The 14,112-nt window shown below is 35.1% G+C and overlaps 1 protein-coding gene across 8 annotated transcripts in view; it reads left to right on the top strand.

Moving 5' to 3' along the window:
• ZMYND8 (zinc finger MYND-type containing 8) overlaps positions 1-14,112 on the top strand; it is a 79,785-nt gene that overhangs the window by 49,802 nt on the left and 15,871 nt on the right. For all 8 annotated transcript variants that reach the window (XR_007767452.1, XM_050907647.1, XM_050907649.1 and 5 more), the window contains 8 exons: positions 698-790; positions 1,952-2,039; positions 2,676-2,731; positions 4,465-4,542; positions 5,440-5,555; positions 6,668-7,149; positions 9,415-9,555; positions 13,130-13,282. Coding sequence is in view for 7 of the 8 variants with exons in the window: in XM_050907647.1 (XP_050763604.1) it covers positions 698-790; positions 1,952-2,039; positions 2,676-2,731; positions 4,465-4,542; positions 5,440-5,555; positions 6,668-7,149; positions 9,415-9,555; positions 13,130-13,282 (1,207 nt within the window). In the remaining variant the exon portion in view is untranslated. The remainder of the gene's footprint in view (positions 1-697; positions 791-1,951; positions 2,040-2,675; positions 2,732-4,464; positions 4,543-5,439; positions 5,556-6,667; positions 7,150-9,414; positions 9,556-13,129; positions 13,283-14,112) is intronic.

The following is a 14,112-nucleotide window of genomic DNA, read 5'->3' as shown; positions in this document are numbered from 1 at the left end:
GAGCCATTAGAAGCTTTAAGTGCTGCTTTTCAGTAGCAAAGTGTTAGTGTTTGTTTATACTGAATTCACAAAGTGTTTTGAAAATGTGGTTAGAAAGCTAATGTTTAATGAATGCTATTGAGATATTTTGCCCTTTAGGCATTCTACTAATAACCTGTTGTTTTGGTATCTGAGTATTTTAATTGGTTGTGTTCCAAGATTTGCAGTCCCTCCACATTAGCAGATACAATGTAGAGTCCCACTGATAAAAGTTTGAATGTGTTTGCATTACCAAGCCACCATTGTTTTGAAAGTTATGAGTCTAACGAGAGTCTGAAAAAGAAGTATTTGTGAGTCTAGTGAATTGGAAATTTAGTAAGTGTCTTTATTCTGCTAAAATCTATCCATTGAGCCACATCTGATACTCCCCACAAAAAAAACCCTACTGTAAATAATAACAGTACATTTTACAAAACCCCTAACTTTTGCAATTCATTACTTCTAGCATATGAAAAATCGGTTAAATGAGACCTTTTAGTTCCTCTTGTTCTGCCAATATTTTATTACTTCACAAATTTTATAATTACCTTTAAAGAATTTTCTCTGACATCACAGTTGGAAGTAGTATTAGAAAATGAGTGAGTATTGTGTCATTGATGAAACTGTTCCGTATTAATAAGCAGTGTGATTTTCTCTTCTCCCCTCCCCCCCCCAACAGACAGAGCCATTTCAAAAGCCAGTTTCACTGGATCAACACCCAGATTATGCAGAATATATCTTTCATCCAATGGACCTTTGTACATTAGAGAAGGTTTGTATGAAGCTAAGGGAGGAAGGTTCCTTGAGTTCAATTGCTATCAGTAAGATTTCTGGAGTGTTTGATGGGAGGGGGAGAGAGGTTGCTTGAAATTATTTTGATGCTTTTTTTTTTTTAGGTTATTATAAATGCCAGTTCAGTTACAGTTTAAAAACAGTCATATGCCAACTGAACAAGTCCACTATTTTGTCTGAACCAGTAACAAATGCTCAGGAAAAACAGTATGAAAAAGACAAGCTTACACTGATGACTTCCTCCGGTATAAATTAATCTAGTTCCAGGAATGATCCTGTGGGGAGACTTCATTAACCAGAGCTTGCATTTGATCATCATGATTGTAAGCTATTAGTGGATCACTAGTCCATTAATTTGGGACCATTTGAGTGTATATCCAGCGGTCATTCCAGACTCGTTTTACTGATCTTTCAACAAATATTGTAATCTCCTCTGCACCTGAGGTGTAGAAGAAAAGAAACAGTCAAGAGATGGATAATGGGACTTTCATTCTCAGTTCAATAATAATTTAAAGGTTTTAAATCATGAAGAAGTTATCCATTCTCCACTGCTTAATGAATGCATTGCAGAGCTTTGTTCTGCTAGGACTTGATGAAGACACGGCAAGTTTTCATTCTTCATGTCCTGACAGTGGAGGTTGATGTCTTTATGGTATAAAAGTGTAACAAAACCATGTGACTGATTTTATTTAATCGACTTACTTTATGCAGTGGGTAGACTGGAATATCAAACATGCTGTCTTATGTCCTATGACCAATAATTTTTTCTGGGTCTTGTAAAAATTAAAAAATAAAAATGCTGTGGAGCGATAATATGTCAGCAGAAGAAATCAAGGACTCAGTTTTCTGCAGAGACATCGAATGGAACACTATTGCAGGAAATTAACACTTTTTTTGGAAATGTTGAAGGTGCTGATCTAAATTCATTATTTAGAGTTAATTTAGACAGTTCATACATTTTCAGAGCAGTCAAGACACCCTGAATTTGACAGATTCTTAAGTATTTAGAATCGTAAGTGTTACAGTAAATAAGTAGTCAGCTTTATTAATTGTATGACTGATAGGAAACAATGTTCAGGAAGAAGCTGTCACTTTTTAATAATTTCTGTTTCCTGATACATTCTTAATTTTTTCTTTACAGAATGTTAAAAAGAAAATGTACGGTTGCACTGAAGCATTTTTGGCTGATGCCAAATGGATTTTGCACAACTGCATTATTTACAATGGGGGTAAGTATCTATATCTACTTATGTTCTCAAATATGAAACTTTGAAATAGTTCAAGTCATAGAGCAGTTTGTAGACTTCTAGTTAGCAAATGCTGAAAGTATCTTCCTGTTAATGACCATAGTGCCTAAACACAACAGTTTTGGTTTGTTTTTTTTTTTTAACAGCTGGCACACATAAAACTGTAGGACTAAATACAGCCTGTGCTGTCACTTGCTCATTCCACTTTAAAAAAATTTCAAATAAGTTAGAATCATAGAATGGTTTGGGTTGGAAAGGACCTTAAAGATCATCTGGTTCTAACCCCCAAGTTGCTTTAGTGTTTTGCATTGTGCAGCACTTTATAGGAGACCTAATTCAGGAGATGGTACAGCATGTCCCTCACTGAAAGAGTGTATCAGTGGTGGGCAGGCTGCAATAGGCTTCAAAAAGGAACATTTAAAGATTGTTACAATGTTATGTTGAGAAGAAAAGTGCCTACCTTCTGCTTTTGCAAGCATGTAGTTTATACATGAGTGTTTTACGTTGTCTCTTTAGATGTTGTCTTTTAATGTTAACTTTTAAGACTAAAACCTGTTGATTTTATCATAATTCTAGCATAACAATTTTCTTGGTTAAAGCATTTTATTGTTTTCTCAGGAAATCACAAATTGACACAAACAGCAAAAGTCATCATCAAAATCTGTGAGCATGAGGTATGAGTGCCCCAATTAACTATTAACCTAGTTGTTCTGTATTTTTAAAGTATTCCATTTCATGTATTCGTGAGTGAAATAATATGTGTTTTCTAATGTGTGTATTGCATAACTATAATTATTGTAGGCTTTCTTATGTTTAGATATGCATATCCATGGCCTACAGAACGATTTTTGGCAAGGACATTGCTAATGTGTCTTCCATTGGGATATTCACTATTTATAATTAAGACTTGTGGTGCGGGGCAGGGAGGGAAGAGAAGAAAAGAAAGTGGACATATGGATTCTGCACAAACAGCTATCTTCTAAATGAATATTTGGAGTTGGAAAAAGAGACCCATATATTCTGATTCATAGATATATATTTTGGTGGTTGTTTTGCTGTAACAATATGAAAGTCCTCTAAATAAATGCAAAAAATGACTGCATGCATTCTTATCATTTGCACTGATTTTATTTCAGTGGCAATCCATAACTTGCTATTCTAAATGTAATATATTTGAACAATATTTCATTTATATAAATTACCTCATGATCTGACCCTTTATATTTATGGAAGTGCTTTCTCCATCCCCGGGTTGACACAGCGATATCAATGGTTCGCATAAATTCTGAGAATTTGTCAATTCTTAATAGAACAAAATACATGTATAACCTGAGCCTGATATCTTAACTAGTTTATATAATATGAGCATAAGGAGTAAAATATTTTATTTTTGGTTCTGCATAAATTATGAAGTTAAATGCCCAATTGAGGTTATATTTTTGCCACTGGAAGAAATTATGATAAATAATTCTTTATCACTGGAATAAATACAACATCAAACAAAGGATGTATTTTTTTGACTGGAGTAAATGACAGTAGCATACAGTCCGAAGTGGGATGTAAAAATGTGACTGATTTATTAATTGGAATACATATTTTACAGGGGTACAAAAAGATGGGTGTCTGTCAAAACAGCGTTGATTTCACAGGAAGTAAATCATACAATCATTTAGGTTGGAAGGGACCTTTAAGATCATTGAGTCCAACCATAAACCTAACACTGTCAAGTCCACCACTAAACCATGTCCCTAAGTGCCACATCTACACGTCTTTTAAATACCTCCAAGGATGGTGATTCAACCACTTCCCTGGGCAGCTTGTTCCAATGCTTGACAACCCTTTCAGTGAAGAAATTTTTCCTAATGTCCAATCTAAACCTCCCCTGGCGCAACTTGAGGTGATTTCCTCTTGTCCTATCACTTGTTACTTGGGAGAAGAGACCGACACCCACCTTGCTGCAACCTCCTTTCAGGTAGTTGTAGAGAGCAATAAGGTCTCCCCTCAGCCTCCTCTTCTCCAGACTAAACAACCCCAGTTCCCTCAGCTGCTCCTCATAAGACTTGTGCTCTCGACCCTTCACCAGCTTCGTTGCTCTTCTTTGGACACGCTCCAGCACCTCAATGTCTTTCTTGTAGTGAGGGGCCCAAAACTGAACACAGTATTCGAGGTGCAGCCTTGCCAGTGATGAGTACAGGGGGATGATTGCTTGCCTAGTCCTGCTGGCCACACTATATCTGATACAAGCCAGAATGGTATTGGCCTTCTTGGCCACCTGGGAAATGTTGATTTATGACCACAAATTTGTGGAAAACTGATGCTAGCAAACTAGACAGGCTAACATAATAATACTGATCACACTTGGGACTCTGTTTAAGCTCTCCAATAAGTGTTTGCTTTTTCTTTTCAGATGAATGAAATTGAAGTATGTCCGGAATGTTATTTAGCTGCTTGCCAAAAACGAGAAAATTGGTTTTGTGAGCCTTGTGTAAGTTAAGGATTATGGTAGTCTAGCTAATACATTAAATTAGCAGTTCTTATTTGACTGTTGCTTGTTATCCCCCCATTGTTTTAAACCTGTGGTGGTTACTGAGTCAAGGAAAGCTGCTGTAGTTTTCCAAGTAGCTTGTGCTTGCGCATCATGCTCTTTGTGGAGTCAGACTATCTCAAGATGTTTAGCTGTAAGATTGCATGTTTTCACAAAAGGATTGGATCAGTCAGAAATAACTGGAAAGAGTGTCAGCAACCAGTTCACAAGTTGTCTATCCTCAAATATAAGATATCTGCTCCTGGGTCACCTGTGCTTGCATGCGGTACTTGCACTCAGAGTAAGATTTCTGAAATGTGAATGTCTTTTTCTGCAGGTGTGGATCTGAGAATTTAGACTTGATTTTTCTTTCATGACCTATTAATAGGTTGTCTGTTTTCTGTTTTTGTTTAATACTGCACCAAACTTGGGAAGACTCCTTAAGATTCTTAAGTAGAAGTGTATAATCCATCAAGTTCTCTCTTGGACTTAAGTGAAAATTAGAGAATTTGAAAGATTGGCCCTAGCCTAACTTACGTTATGCTACATATTTGGAGAGGACTAATAAAAAAAAAATTAATAAAAAAGTGCAATTACACTGTGTTTAATTGAGCTACTTAAGGGGTTTTTTTTAATTATTTTTTATAATTTTATTATTTGGTCCTCTCAGGATTTATTATGTATATATCAAGTATATAGTAAAATGGAATCTTGTATTTGGCAAGTGCCTTGTGCATGTTGGATCTTTCTTGAATCTTAAGTAATACATACAATTAAAAAAAAAAATCATGTTGTTTATCAGATTTGAAGGTAATACTGTTTGTATTTTCTTACTGTGTATTTTGCCTCTTCCTCTAGAGCAATCCCCACCCTTTGGTCTGGGCTAAACTCAAAGGCTTTCCATTCTGGCCTGCTAAAGCACTGAGGGATAAAGACGGGCAAGTTGATGCCCGTTTCTTTGGCCAACACGACAGGTGGGAATTTAACCGAAGGATGTCTTTGGCTGTACTTACAAAATTCTTGTTGTAATTTTGTGCTCTTAGAGTTTTTGGATCCTATCTTTTGAACCTTGACCCTAATAAACTATATAATACTGTAGCATATACAGTTTTAGTTTCTTACATGATGTCTGTAGAATGCAAGTCATGTGTTTGTAAGATTAATACATATATAATCTCAGTGAGTATGCAGGTTAATTCCTGTGTCTGGTTTTGTGCTGCAGAGAACTGTAGTTCTTAAAGGTGGAAGAGGCCAATAAAGTTGGTTTTGTTTTCTAAACACTATAGGAATAAACACACAATTGTAGACTTAAAAAATATAGAAAATATAATCTGTGTTGGAAATGCCAATTTTGCTCTGAAAGGAGTTAAGTTTTCTGTACTTGGGAACCCTCTGCTTGGATGGAGAAAACCATGATGAATATGAGTTGATTTGTCATGAATTGAAAATATAGATCTATACAGTCATAAAAACACGTACTGTGAAAAAAAAATCAAAAAATTGTATAGGGCCGTGAAATAATTAAGTCAAAGTTCCTGGTATTTTAGAATCTTGAAAGGCACAGTTTTAGAGTTTGTCTCATTTCATGATAAATAAAATCTGTCCAATATTTGTTGATAGAACTTTTCCTGGCATTGAGGAGTTTGATCACCCTGACATGGGTGTAAAATGTTTTTAAGAATGTGCTTGTGAAGTCTTTTTTTCCTGACCTGCTTTTTATGTTTTTCTGCTAACTATGACAGATGGAAAGACTGTTTAGCAGTGGTCGTCTTACAGTTACATAGACTATTCTAATTAGGAATATTTTGTCATATTTGACCAGTGTTTATTCATGTTTTATGTGTTACTGGGTAGAGTAAAATAAGCTAGTGATAATCTAAGACATGCAATTTACTTACTTACCAAAACTAAGCACTGAACTATTAAAAGAAGAAGATAGAGATGGTCCTTTGAAATGATCTGAGGTGTGCATATCTATATGCATAATTAGGCTAAAATAAATCAGTATGTGCACAAAAGTTGCCAACGTCAATCCACAGTGTGAAATGTAGTTATATTATCTTTTATTTTTCTGTTTTATATATAGGGCCTGGGTTCCAATAAATAATTGCTACCTCATGTCTAAAGAAATTCCTTTTTCTGTGAAAAAGACTAAAAGCATCTTCAATAGTGCAATGCAAGAAATGGAGGTTTATGTGGATAACATTCGTAGAAAATTTGGAGTATTTAATTACGCACCTTTCCGGACACCATATACTCCCAACAATCAATACCAAATGTTATTAGACCCTGCAAACCCAACTGCTGGAACTGCAAAGACAGACAAACAAGAGAAAATCAAACTGAACTTTGATATGACAGCATCGCCCAAGATTCTAATGAGCAAGTCTATGCTGAGCAGTAGTACTGGTCGTAGGATTTCATTGACAGATATGCCACGGTCACCAATGAGTACAAACTCATCAGTTCACACTGGATCTGATGTTGAACAGGATGCAGAGAAAAAAGCAACTTCCAGTCATTTTAGTGCCAGCGAAGAATCCATGGACTTTATTGAGAAAAATACAGGTAAAAAAAAAAGGGGGTACAGGACTTTGCATTTGATTAATGCACTAGTTTTATTCCATGTACTTTTTAAAGACAGACTGTATTATGACTCGTTTTATGAAGAAATTTTAGAAAAAAAGATGGGTTTAACTTTCAGTATTACAGTTAAGAAATATCAGTCCTTTCTGTCACATTGAGAAGGAATAAATAATGTTGAAAAGTGACCAAAACCCTTCAGTTTAAATAGCAGGAAATAGTTGTAACTCAAAATGAATGGAGAGTGGAATTAAATACAAGAAAAGTTAGAATTGTCATGATTAGGAGGTATTCTATTTAAAATTTGATAGCTCTTTTTCAAGGCAATGAGCTTAATTTATAGTGTTCCCAACTGAGTAGCTAAAATATGATAAAACTACAGTTCCATGGGCAGAGTGGATAGAGAGAAAAAGGAGTGTAGAATACAGAACTTGGACTTCTCAGATTTATAATGTAGTCAAATGCTAGCTAATTTTGTGGCACTCAGGCAAACTACTTTATCTTAGTTTTTTTCATCCGTAAAAGAAAGTTCATCACTGTCTGAAAAAAATTATGCAGTATATTAATTAATGTGAGTGTTTTAAAACTTTGGTTTTAGTGAAAGGATGTCTTTGTGTAGAAAACTAAATCAGTATGTTCTGTTGCAGTTTTTAGATAAAATGCCGTTTGTTTGTTTATTATAATCTTATTCTTTCTAGCCAATAAAGGCTAGGCTGTGAAACTACCTTTGGGTACAAAAGTGTCGTGTGATATGATCCTGTCCATCTTAAGAAAGTGATGACAAAGTAACTGTATAAATTTAAATATATGAAAATACTTGGATTTTTCAGTAGAGTAACATGTCAAAAGGAATAATTCATTTTATACGTAAATTATCATGTATATATGTATGTACAGCTTTTATACATAAGGTGTAGCTAACAAGTACTGTTTTGTGTCTTAAAATATAGAGCTTTTATTATACCACATTATTATTTCTTAATAGTAGTGGAGATAATCATGGAAAGTCACATTAAAGCTATTTTGTCAGATAAAGATAAAAGAAGATGACATGTTATCCTATTACTCTGGATTCTTGATTATTATAGCAATTCTGGGGAATTTTTCTAACTTTTTCTCAGGCCTTACTATCTTCTATCCTAGTGCATAGAAATGCTGGATTGGACTTAACAGCAGTTAAACTAGAATATTCAGTTTCCCACCTGGCATTTCTACCTGTATATTGTTACAAATGCTAACTTTTGTAATATTTACTTTATGTATAAACTTAGCTGTTCTATTACTGGAATCTGTGTGTTTCAATTCAAATGTAAATGAAATTACTTGTTTGCTGTAAAAAAATAATTCAAGTAGTATGACTGCACTACCCTTAGACAAGAACGTTTTTGTTTGGATGCCTCTGTTGTGTATTTTGAGTGATGTGTAGAAAATAACTTGGAAACAGTTACTGAAACAGCGGATATTGCTACCATTTAGGAATCTGAAAATACATAGACTATCCTGGATGTACTGGGGAAAAAAAGGTGTCCAGTAGTGAGTTTAAGATGACATTTTCAGAGCATTAAGCAGAGATTTAACAGACAGAAATTAGTCTCTTGCTGACAAAAATTAGTCCTTTTTTTTAGGTAATGGCCTGCAGAGGCTTCCCTTTCTAGACTGTTTGGCTGTTTCCAGAACTCTGTTTTTGAAACATTATTTCATGGACATTTTAAAGGCTCAGAGCACAGGATTTTGCTTAAACTCTGTATAAATTAGAATATTCTGTTACCTTATCAGAGACATTGGTCACTGATCTCCAGCTGTACTGATTAAACTGACTATGGTTTGTACTTTTAATTCTCTGTTAATGTAGCTAGAAAATGGGGTAGGTGGGATTTTCTATGTTTTCTTACTTACATGAATTAAAATAGATAGGAATTTAGAGTGTCAGAGTCTGTTAAATGTAAAATAGCCAAATCTTGAAGGCTAGAAACTTTTTGTCACTGCAGACTGAGTGGTTTTGAGGGTAAGCACACATTTGGCCCAACTATATAGCTGCAATAAAATTATTTTCCTTACAATTTCTTTCTTTATTAAACTAAAATTAAAGGGATAGTTGTAACTTACAATGGAGGTATAACACAGTGTTGAAATTATTAAACAAAAATCCTTTCCTGTCTTGTGTAGGTTTAAAAGCTGTTTTGTCCCAGTGAATATGGCTTTATTGTGATTATTTTTAAATCTGTCTTTATTAATTTTGTACTTTTTCAGCTTCTCCAGCACCAACAAGACCGGGTCAAGCAGGGAGCTTGTCAGGCAGCCCCAAACCTTTCTCTCCTCAAGCATCAACACCAATTTCTGCTAAGCAAGAAAGAACTTCCACTCCAGGAAGCATTCTGAATCTTAATCTTGGTTAGTCTTGACCTTTGAAAACCTAATAATGTTATAGCTGAATAAATTACAGTGGTGTCAATGCAACATAATATGAACAAACTTGCTTGTATGTGGCTTTAAATGAACAAAAGGCTTTAAATGACGCACCTGTGTAATTATTGTTTCATCAAACATACTGTTCTTTTTTTGTTTTATAAACGAAAGTTCCTGTTATTGTTTCTTCTTGTTGATAAAAGGAAGTAGTTAAAGGATGATTTTTTTTTTTAGCTGAACTGTACCAACGAATGTTTCTAAACAGTAGGTAAGTTTCTAAAGGTTGTAATTACATGAACATTGCTGCTCTTCACCCCTCAGTCTCTCAAGTGAATTGCTGGCAAGGTTTTCTTGTGGTCTTTAGGATTTACTAGGGCTTCTTCTCTCGTACTGCCTTCACATAACCTCCTCACTGACCATCCCTCTCTAGGGAGACAGATGGATGAAAGGAATTAGCCGATGCCTTGAAACTCCCTAGAAATAAATTTTGGGATTAAGGTATTCTGAAAGCCAAATGGATGTAAAACAGTTTTCTTAGTCATGCTTTGTTCCTGTGAGTATTCTGATTCAGTTCTGGCTGCTTTTTACCTCCACATCATATTACATGGAGAAACAGGATTCTGCCCCTTGGTGTTAGCCAAATACTTCAGGAAGGCTTGAGCTCAAATGCTGAATTCACGTTTTCAGTGAGTTACAGATGTTCTGATTCTGGATAGAAGCTCAAAAGTATATTTTTCAGTGTGTTAATCTATCTGTGTGGACATAACCGTAGAATTAATTTCTTCTGCTGCACTGCAGCTGTTTGTCATCTTATCTGAGGTGACAATGCATTTGGAAAAACGTTAAGAAATATGTAGTGCTGCAGTTGTTTGAACCACAGATGGGCGATATCAGCTGGAGCATAGAATATTTTGAATAAATAGTGTGGATCAGAAAATCTGATGTTATGGTCCATGAGCAATACCATAAAAGAACAGCTAGTATGCTGTCAAGTAGAATATCAGGGTTTTTTCAGCTTTAGGGAAGTTTCCTTTGCTAAATATACTCTTTGGTGATAGGAATGAAAATGGCAACCCTTCTTCATTTACTAGTGTCAGCTGTGCCAGACAGATTCATCTGTGAATCCTGTGGTTTTCAGATATGACTTACTGTGTCTCATTCTCATACATAATGTGAATAGGGTTTCTCTCTGAAAAAACAAAAGTGAAAGTCCAGAAAACAAAGACACTTATGTACCTCGAGCAGAGTACTAGGAGGACTATACGATTGTCTCGAATTCAGCAATAAGGAAGGAAAAATAACGGAAATAAGCCATCTGTTGTTAGTGGCAGGCCAGCTAAATTGAAAAATGGAGGTGTGAATGACCAAGCTATACACAGATTGCTTGGAAAAAATACATATTCCTGATAGTATAGGACCTGTCCTTGTATAACAGAGGCAGAAAAGATAGAACAAGTTTGACCAAGTAAGGAGTGAAAATTTTCAGATCAGTAATGAGAAAAAGTAAAGACTTTGGAGATGAGAACTTGAAGATTTCTCCACAATGGGCTTGTCTGCCCTTTGGCTCTGTTTTCTTTTTACTAATACTTTGACATTAATGAGACACATTGGAAATCCAGATCAGTGAGACTTCCTTGTAGGTTAGATAGAGAAATTTGGATTGCAAGACTTCTTTCATATATTAGGATGTAGGGTTCCCTGGGGAGGTATTATAGTATCTCGTCTTTATCTTCCTCTATTCTCAATTTTTTCTTCTGTTTATATCCTGCCATGTAGTTAACTAAGGCTATGAAGGCCTTGAATCAAATTCTGTACTAAGGGTGATATAACCATTACTGCTGTGGAATTAGCGTGGATTGGGTGACATAGTTAGCATAGGAAGAAGAAACCTAATTTAGTAAACATTTCCAATACAAGGAACAAATTTTTCAAAAGTATTTAAGTGACTTAGAACCTTCATTTTTATTTTCAAAATTTACACTGCACTGAAATTGATAGAGTTTGTATTGTGTTTAGTCTCTTCCAGTATGAATATGTGACAGGAGGAGTGTGAAATTCAGTATTACTTTTATGACCATTTCTCTGGGACTAGAAAGGAGGATTGAATGTTATTTAGACTGAATTTGTGTATGCTATAATGCATATATATTACAAGCCAGGATGATCCAAATTATAGCCTGTATATTTGCCTTGTGGGATTGCACCACACAAGTTGCTGCCTCTCTCTAGGAAGAGATGAGGAACTGCTATTTTACCAGTAAACAGAAACTGTGTGAATACTTGAATGGTTCCTTCTGTACCTGCTCTCTCTGTAATATAGATTCTATTTGCAACCTGGTAGGAGATAGAGTGGCCAAGCCTGATTGAGACAACTGTACTGCTGAAGTTGAGTCATTAGGTACTATGGCTCCTAAATTTTAAATGTGGAATGTGCTTTAGGTTCAAACTTGTAAAAAATGTCTGGTCAGAGGAATCACTGGCTCAGCCCTTCGTATTTATTTCACTTTTCTCTGAGTTGTACATCCACAAAAAATGTCTTGTAAATGTATGTTGGGGTTTGGGAGCTTTTTTAAGTAAAATAAGACAATACTGTGACATCTTTAACTGCTGTGGAATGAAACTCTAAATGAAGCACAAATGCACATTGTGCCGGTGTTGCCTTTTGTCTTCTCCATGGCCTCTGTCCTTTTCCAGCATATGGCATTGGTTCTTTTGATCCTACCGTGAGCCAGTTGAAGGAGCTAAACTGGCCAAACCTGATTCTTCTCTCCATTCCTTCCCCTGTCTTCATGTCCCCTTCCTCTTCCCTCAACCAACCAACTAACTCCAGACTGGTTTAGTGCCCTTAGCACTAATGGAGTGTCAGCACTGTTGGCAAAGAGTAAAGGATAGGACTATGCTACAGAAATATAACCTCTGGAACTGAAAAGTTGAAGCAAAAATGTGAAACTTAGTTGCGAAGAAAGTTTTAGCTTTAGCACTGTAGCCTGTACTCTTTGCAGACAGATCTGTATGTTTCAGAGTGAAAATTCTCTACATATGTAGGAGAACTCAAGAGATTTTGCTGACATACATTCAAAAATTTATTATTTTATCTTAAATTTATTAATCTATCTAGTGTAACAATCCACATTTTTATTTCTATTCTCATGACTTACCTTTTGAATTTTAAATGGTGACTATAAGGATTTTTATTCCTATTTAATTTTCTCTGTGAAAATATTACTACTAGTAGTAAATAACAGCAGTAGCTTACTAGAAGTGCTGTCAGACAGCTTACAGACCTTAATGATGATTTCTTGATAATTTCACGTTGACGGAGAAAACGTCCACATAATTGATGCATGCATTTTGCATGTGGAATAGGTAGTATCAGAGAGGAAGAATCCATTGTTTGTAGTAAAGTCATTTTAGAATTATTATTTAGCCCATAATTATATAAGAAGTGAAATACGTTTCAGATTGTCTGCATTGTTACTCGGTAAAATTTGTCTTACCTGGATAGTGATCTCTTTTCTTATTGTAAAATATTTTTCTTAGTTCCTTTTTCTTTTTCTAGATCGTAGCAAAGCTGAGATGGATCTGAAAGAGTTGAGTGAGTCAGTCCAACAGCAGACCACTCCTGTGCAACTCATTTCACCAAAACGACAGATACGTAGTAGGTTCCAGCTTAATCTTGACAAGACAATAGAGAGTTGTAAAGCACAACTTGGTAAGTACATCTCAAGAATATAATGGACATCTGAAGGATACACTTGAGGAAATTTTGAATTGGAGTTTAAAAGAAGTTTTCAAATAGTAAAACCTTAAATATTTTATGCATTAAAACAAGAGTAGAGGATATTTGAACTCTTTAAGGCAAGCAGAATGCACTGAAGTAGTTTAATTTAAAATACAGTGAGACCTGATGTTTCAAATTTTTGTCAAAAAGTTTTCATCTTTTAATCTGTTTTAGTACCATTCTGAGGTAGATAGTATGACAGAATTATAGTCTTACTATTTGCTTTGTAAATAGAAAAATTCAAGAATTGTACCTAACTTATGTCAGTTGCACCAATTAGTATATCCAGTCACACAGGAGCTGAATGCTGTTAGAAACATTAGTGTTGTCTAGCACTTAAAGACGTTCTAGATGCTAAAAAAATTAGAGATTCTCCTCGCAAAACTTACGCAGTCTAAAATTCATTCTGCAAACGTGCATGTAAGTAACTTTAATCAGGTGAATAGCGTTACTGATTTTAAGGTGGTTTCTTGTGGATAAAAATAATTCCTCTTTGTATTTGCCAGCATTGGGTCCTGAGTTGAACAAAACAGCTTGCAGGTAGTGGAAAAAAGCAGTGAAAGGAGGGCCATTGAATGAAATAAAAATATGAATTGGAATATGTGGAAGGTAATTCTTACACATTCTGGTATTGAGATAGGGCACTAAGGGAAGTGTTTATAGCTTAAGGATTGACAGTTAAGATAACGGTATGTATACACTTTGTTCCAGTATATAGAGTATTTTTTTTGTAATGTCAGTCAGTCTGATGTCAGCATGGA

Source organism: Gymnogyps californianus, chromosome 17 (assembly GCF_018139145.2).
Source record: "Gymnogyps californianus isolate 813 chromosome 17, ASM1813914v2, whole genome shotgun sequence".
Classification (NCBI taxonomy): domain Eukaryota; kingdom Metazoa; phylum Chordata; class Aves; order Accipitriformes; family Cathartidae; genus Gymnogyps; species Gymnogyps californianus.
The sequence above is the reverse complement of the archived record's forward strand: the minus strand, read 5'-3'. Positions and strand labels throughout refer to the sequence as shown.